We start from the raw sequence: 7,920 nt of genomic DNA, 5'->3' as shown, positions 1-7,920 counted from the left end.
TGCATACGTTTCCGTACGATATCATACGAACCCGTTCACGAGAATGAGTTAATCTACTGAGCCCTCTGACAGGCGACGCCATTCTCTAACCCTGACCTAAAACACCTTTAAATTATTTTTTCAATTCTATTCTCGCCCAAGCAAAGTACTTATATCTACATTAGATCTCAGCTAACCTACATTGGCTGGCCCTCCTGGCTTGATAGGCAGTTTCTTCTGAATGCTGAGTTGCCCAGCCTCCATCAATGATTATGTAGTTCCACTAGGCTCATAAGTGGCCCCTATTTAGCATCTCCTAACACAAGAATTGTGTCCCTGGACCTGTCTTACAAAAGCCAAACACTCAAAACTCTAAAGAAAGCTACCACTGTCCAACATCAGTCTCTGAGCCACATGCAACTAAACAGCATGTTGCCATTACAGACCAAACAAGCCTCCCCAGCACACAAAGCATACAGACTGTAATGAAAGGATCCTCTACCTCGTCATTATCGTTATTGTACTAAGGCACCATTAAAGAGACCACATTAATAAAACAAAAAATGTTTGAAATGAGGATGGCCAATTACTTCATGTCCTATGGTCCTGTGATAAGGTCCAGGAATTTTGGACTGGGATACATGATAACCTATGTTGGACTGCAGGGACCCAGGTTCCATTCAGCCCAAGATTATTTGTTCTGGGAGATTGGTCTATCCTAGTGGGATGGATAAGCACATAAGAAGATGGGTCCAGATTAGTTTAATGATAGCCAGACAGATTATTTTTTAAGGGGATGGAAGAATGAAGGGGTGCCGTCAATCCAGGAGTGGGCTCGTAAGATGGCTAGGGTGGCGGGGTTTGAAAAGATGTCATATAAACCGTTTGCCAGGTTGGACGTCTATACTAGAAAAGGGGGAAAGTACCTGAGCTTTCTGGAGGCCTCCTGAGAAGCTTTGTGCTGGGGAGAGACGCGTATGATGGGCTTATGGTGTTGTCATTAATATGTTTATTTGGTTTATTGTCTATTTTGTTGACTATTGTAGTTACTGTGTCATCTTTTGTTGATTTTGGGTGGGTGGTAATGACCAGGTTGTTAGTTTGCAGGGGGGGAGTGGTGTTCATGTTCATGTATGTTTTGTATGTTGTTTAAAAAATAATGTTGTAGAATTTAAAGAAGGGGAAGATTTGAGTGTGTCCAGGGCTTGCTCTGTTTGTTCATACCTCAGCTGATGACAGAGATGTCGCGAGAAAGGGGGTGGATGTATTTGTCATAGGTTTGGTGCCAATAAACACACAACACCTCTGTGTTAGAAGCTCTAACTGAAAAAGGACTTTCACTTTCAAGGCCTATTCGATTGTTCTGTGAGGCTCAACTGCCAGAACACGTCATCATGTGAAGGCTGCAGTCCTCTTTTCTGAAATGTATGAATTTAACCATTAAACTGCTGTGTGTATTTGACATCATCTTGGATTAAAACCTCCTGCTGTGTGTACCTGCTAGAGCACCTGTAGTCAGGGCTCAGTGATAATCCATAAAAATAAAAATAAAAGTGAGTGAGACCTGGGCTGGAAACAGATCCCATGGGGGTGAAAATCAAAAGCGAAAAGATATAATTTGATGTTGAAACATGCTGGTTAGGCAAATTCTTTCTTTTTATTAAATTTCACAAAGATTACAGTTTTGATCTTATTCACCACGTTATGTTTCAATCTATTCACCGGTGGCAGCTTTGAAGTTAGAAAGAGATTTTAAAAAGCAAGGCAGGTATAGGCTAAAAGGGCCTCGCTAAGCCTGTGACAAAAAGACACTGAGACGCTCTCTGTCTCTCCTGATCCACAGGGACGGGGAAAGTAGGCCAGGCTCTGTGTCAGACTGCTGCGAGGATCAGGATGCTGAAGTTGTTGACTTGTAATCAAAGTTCCTTTTCACACTGTGGATGTCAAGAATCTCACAGAGAGAGAGAGATTTAAAATATTCCTCAAACACACATACATGTAGGTCATATTTTTTTAGAAGTAAGGCTTTCCAGCGGAACACTGTCACAGTGTCATCCAGAACCACCCAGCCTTTTAATAAATCATCTTTTCTCGTGATGGAAGTTGAACTATTCACCCGCCTACCCCATGAAACTGAAACATGAGAAGAAATAGCACAGCAAATCCTATAGGAGGCCTAATAAGCATAAGATACTAATATTATAAATTCCACTGATACATGAGTCACTACAGGAGCATTATGGTGATGCAACTGGAGACAACATTTCTAATTTTAGTATATCGGCTCCAGAATGTTAGGGGCAGAGAATATTTACAAGGACATTAAATGTGCCTGGAGGATGAGGATGTGCTCAGATTGAAAGATACATTTACTTGCACTGCGCACACGCTCCATAATTTCGGTAGAAATGAGCTTGTTTGTGTACACCAAGCAAATCCTACTAGGGAAGACAGCGAATTTTCATTTCTAAGTGATTAGGCCAATAAACAGAGCTCATGCCTTGGGTTAATAGACAGCCATTTGACTAATTTGCAATTAGGACGCTTTTTGTGTGTTGATAAACTATGTGTTTAGGCTCCAGCGCGTAGATGACCCTGAGAGAGACAGAGGCACCAAAACAGCCAGGAGACACTGAGGCTCCTCACGTGTTGTTTGTCCCTCTGACTTCATCGTGAGTTATAATCAGACGGCGAATCACGGAAGCAGCCCACGATGCCGACGCGCGCCATGCAAGAGCACACTCAGTCCGGCGGTGCCTGTCTGGGATTGGGTGGAGGGAGTGGTGGCTGCGGACGGAGTCACAGGATTGGTAGAGTTCAGCGCCAAACTTGTTGACTCATAACTGAGCAGCTCCTCTCTATTCTTCACGGCGCGGAGCTGTCCAGGGCCAGTGGTGCTGAAACTGCCAGCTTCCAACGCGCCGTTGGAGTCATTTATTCCCCCCAGTTTGATTGCCGAGCCGAGCCTTTGAAAGTTACATGCGCTTTGGTTTAAGCGTCACTTAACGGATATTTATCCACCGTCACTGCTCTATCCAAGAGCGCATCAAAGCCTTCGACTTCTCAGCCGATCAATTAGAGGACTCTCCGAGGCGCAGCCATGGCTTTCATGGTAAAACACATGGTAGGAGGACAGCTGAAGAACCTGACAGGCGGACTGACGGAGGAAAAACCCGAAGCAGAGAAATCAGATGCCGCTGCGCAGGGGATGACTCAAGAGGAATTTGAACAATATCAGCAACAGTTAGAGGAGGAAAAGTAAGCCAATGATTGAAGATTGTGATTTTGAAGTTGTAATGAAAACCTATGTGTCGGGAAAGCTTGGCATATTTAAACAGTGCATTTGTGTGTGTAAATTGCAAATCGCTCCCAGTGCGCCGCGCGCTTTTTTACGCATCAATGCAATAACCCGAGCGCTCCACACACAGCTGCTCCTCTCGCCCAGGGAGCTCTCAGTCTCTTAGCTTCGGTAAATTGTGTAGCGCCGTTTTTGGATTCCTGGAATCATTCTTCCACGGAAATGTCTACACGGATTCGTGCCTGGGGCAAAACACGTTCCGTCCGTGCGGGTGAATAATGAATCAGACTTTGTGGTAAATAAAGTGTTTTTCCCCTTATTAGCATACTTTTATCATGCACATAATTTACTACTCAAGATGGTTGCGATTTATTCACATTATAAAATGTAAGGCCTCTATTATATCTGTAATTTAGTTTAGTTACATTATATATATATATATATATATATATATATATATATATATATATATATATATATATATATATATATATATAGCTGTGCACCTTTCAATTCTTGCATGCTTGCTTTTATCTCTCCTCTCTCCTGCAAAAGTGAATTATTTACATGTTAATGTTTCGCACTGGGGGACAATATAAGGGAACAACAAGGTCATTTGGCAAACAGAGTTCACCCAGCAGGCAGCAGCTCACTATTGACTAGTGTGATTGTTCCCTTAGAGCAGGACTCCACATGCATATCAGATGTTCACAGTCCTGGTCATAGATAAGATAATGTAGATTAATAATGTACAATAAAGAATTTAGACAAGAGTTTTACAGAAAAATGATAGATTCTGATTACATATTTTAGTAGTTACACAATAGGCATCTAAAGCAGTAAATGTGCTCTTTGCTGAGGAGCATACATATTATAAAGACACAATTTATCCGATTGTTTCCCTTCCCTGGTTCATTCCCATTAACACATTTGGATTTGATGAACACTTTTATCCAAAGTGCCTCACATACATTGTAAGCATGAGTGGGAAGTGAAGTCCTAACTCAGTATTAACACTCAGCTCAGCCCACTAAGCTCTACAGGAGGCTTGGCGAAAACACTCTGCCATCGTAATGTGACCTTCAGTAGAAGTGAGTTATTAGTCAGAGCTGCTAAACATGAGCATAGATCACCGAGAAGCCCATACTGTTCAGATTAAAGCAGAATAAGGTTGGGGGGGGGGGTTAGGGGGAGTGAAGTCCCCCCCCCCCCACTGGCATGTCACATGTAGACATTTTATCCCCCTCAGCAGCACCCGGGCCACAGTGACAATCCTGGTCATCTGAAGACATAAAGCTCTGCTCATTGGCTGCAAATGAGCGCTGCATTGGCCCATGTGCCATTCTGCATTTGGCCCACTCATGTTAAAACAAAGTGAACTCAGGCTCACACGGACAGCACCATGAATGCTGCATCTCCAGTTAAAACGCCCTTCCCCTGACACATTGGGTACAAACACTTGGTCCTCCAGTGTCCCCTCCGCCTTTTAGAGGGTGCTGCTGATTTGATCCTTCTGGGCGTGCAATGCAACCTCTGCCACTGTAGCTTTGAAGAATATCCTATATGGTGTTTGTTTTTTTAATCATAAGCACCTACTGTATTTCCCTGACTCTAATAAAATGTAGTCTTATGTCACTGTATTCATGCTATGTGTGGCCTCAGGCCATACAAGCAAGTTTGTTAAGCATTATGTCATGTTGTTGACTCATGATGTTTGAGGCATTTCAGCAAATTTAGCAATTTACGAGGGACAATTATGAACTACACTGAAGTCATAAATATTCCAGTGACAATGAGTGGAGAGAGCATTGCCAGCAGCCTATTGTCTGCCCTCTGCTGGAGGCATCAAATACTGTAGGATGGATTGTTTACAGTGAGTAACATTTGGTTTCTCCAAGACAGATGTGTAGAATAAAAAAAAATGCCTCAATACCTCCTGGGTATGCATTCAGAGTCAGACTTAAGGCAATTATGAAGATGGTATGAGTGTCATCTTTTATTTCTTAGATGGTTTGCCTTAAACTGCCCATTTTGCAAAGCTCTTTTTGAGGGTTTACAGCCTTAAGGGAGCTATGGAGGCAGACTGCAATGATGTGTGGGATGAGTTGACAGTAGGGGAGTAGTTGTGAGTTTGCAGTTAGTAAGTTACCACTAGTAGTCCACATCCCAAGAGGACTACAATCCCTCAGAGGAGCGCTGGACTGACAGGATGCTGCATCTGGGGCTCTTAAACATAAGCAGAACATCTCTTCCTGTCCCCCCCCCACCCCCACGGTATCACTGCTGCTGCTCCTTCTGCTGGCTCGACACTCTGTAGTTAGAGTTAAGATGAGACAGGATAATGCTAAGCTCCAAGGCCTCCAAGGTCCAAATCCAGCAGGAGCCTCATGATGCTCTTAAAGTAGAGATGAAACTGCACATGGCAATAATGAACATAGGTTTTCTTCATTTTCAGATACTATGTTTTGTTTGTAACATTTGGGGGATATTGACCTTAAATGAATGGAGCTTGGAGTTAGCGTTGCTATTCCAAAACTTCCCATAGGTGAAAGCGTGCACAGTTGGTTAAAAAAGATATTTACTAGCCGGCTTTATTTGGAAATTGAGTTGAGATCTAAATTTGTATTTTCAGTGACACTGAAAAATTCTTGCCCAAAAAAAATATTTTTCCTACTTTCTTGCAGACAAGAACGAGAAGCCAATTTTGCCCAGAAGAAAGCTGAGAGAGCCACCATTAGAAGTCATTTCCGGGACAAGTACAGACTACCAAAGGTAAACAAATCCAGCTAAAGCTCTGCTTTGTTAAAGAAAAGCAAAGGGAATGCATCTTTTGGATTGAAGGGCAGACCATGTCATAAAACACAAAAATGTCTCCTACAGGATCACTGCCTTTGTAAAACCCACACATTATTACAGCCAAGTACTATATTTCTATAAACAGTGGGATATAAAAACCTTGTTATAAATGTGTTGTCCTTCTTTCTCCTGTCCTCTTGTGTGTCTACCGCAGAACGAATTAGATGAGACCCAGATTCAGCAGGCGGGGGACGATGTGGTGTTGCCCACAGAGCTGGCCAAGATGATCGCTGAGGACAACCAGGAGGAAACGCACAAGCAGTCGGTGTTGGGCCAGCTGTCCAACATCCAGAACGTGGACATCGACCAGCTGAAAGACAAAGCCCAGGCCACACTGGACGACCTCAAAAAGCAGACAGAGAATTGCAGTCTCATGTGATCTGGCCAACTCCAAGTCCCAGAAGATTAGAGTTTTACTTGTACAAATATTTTTCAAAGGCAGAGCTGCTCTGGAGGTAAACATATTCTTATTGCTTTAGTGGAATGCCAGTTGGCAGTGCCACATAACAGTTTTTATAGCTGCGCAAAGTTAGACAGAGGCCCTGCAGGAAAGAAAGTAAAAGATGAGGAAGCTGAAATCTGAGGCTCGTCTTACTTACTGGAAAGAAAGAATTCTTGCCATAGCGTCATCGAGGTGAGCTAGTTTAGTTAGCTTTCCTGTAACCTTCAAATATCCTAAGAGTCATGAATGTCATCCATATTTTTATTGGAATTAGCTAACTTGCACTCTGAAAAACTTATTTGGCTCTTCCCATTAAGATTTAACCAATGAGATTATTTCCGTCTTTAGAGCAACTCCTCCTCGGAGAAATATTCCTCTATTTGCTTCCTTCATTCCCTAACCTCCCTTACTCTCTGTACCTTACATGACCAGTGATAACACAATAGGATTCTGCAACAGAGGTTTCAGGTGTGTGTGTGTGTGTGTGTGTGTGTGTGTGTGTGTGCATATGCAGGTTTTCATTGCTTGCCAACACACAGCAGATGATTTCACTGATGAACACATGGAACCTTCAATGAAATGAGAGAGGATCACTGAGATCAGCTGCTTAGTGGGAATGAAAAGTTTAAACACATACACACGGCTGACACTGGCTCATGTGAGGAGGCCATATGTGTGTTATGTTACATTTGGGAAATATGGAGGATAAAATGAAATGATGGAGCCATTCATGGGGGTGTTTTTATTCCACGTACAAAAGCACAAAATCTTAGAAATAAGCAATATCTATTTAGAGCAACAAATGAGGCTGTTTTTTTTTGTCATAAGTAGCTTACTAATGTTGGCCCCTTGGTGCCCTGATTAAAGCTTCCAGTGAGCTGCATTCATTTTAGTTTTAATCTTTTCCTAGACATATCATTATATAGGCTTTTCTTTATTTATTTTTTTAAAGCTTTTTTCGTACTTCAGCGTGCCTTGGACGTCCGTACAAGGTTGTCTTCTCTAGAGCCCCAACATCTTTAAGCTACTTTTACAAAGATGGGCCTTCTTGTTTGGTACTGCGGGAGATTTCTTACTTTTAGTTTTATTAAAAGCAACAAATTATTTGTGAGCAGGCAGAAATCATGCCTTAGATTTGCTGCAATTTGTAGGTTGTAAGAATTTACAGTTAAAGTGTGTATAATAATTTTGCTCCCAAATTTTAGCATCAACTACATATATAGGGGGCAAATCTGTGTTTGTACTGCATCCAGAGGTTTAAAAAAAGCAGCGTAGATGAGAGTAAATGCTTTTGAGTTATATGCCAAAGCCTTTGTTGAAAACACGTTGACCAACATAAAGGAAA

At 42.2% G+C, this 7,920-nt stretch overlaps 1 protein-coding gene across 1 annotated transcript; it reads left to right on the top strand.

Annotated features, from left to right (window-relative positions):
* The first annotated feature begins 3,079 nt into the window (after positions 1-3,079).
* Positions 3,080-6,512, top strand: cplx3b (complexin 3b). Its single transcript, XM_078258172.1, has 3 exons — positions 3,080-3,237; positions 5,962-6,049; positions 6,288-6,512. The coding sequence occupies exons 1-3, from the start codon at positions 3,080-3,082 to the stop codon at positions 6,510-6,512; spliced, it is 471 nt and encodes a 156-aa protein (XP_078114298.1).
* The last annotated feature ends 1,408 nt before the right edge of the window (positions 6,513-7,920 follow it).

This window comes from Sander vitreus, chromosome 1, assembly GCF_031162955.1.
Source record: "Sander vitreus isolate 19-12246 chromosome 1, sanVit1, whole genome shotgun sequence".
In the NCBI taxonomy this organism is placed as follows: Eukaryota; Metazoa; Chordata; class Actinopteri; order Perciformes; family Percidae; genus Sander; species Sander vitreus.
This window is presented reverse-complemented; position numbering and strand designations above follow the sequence as displayed.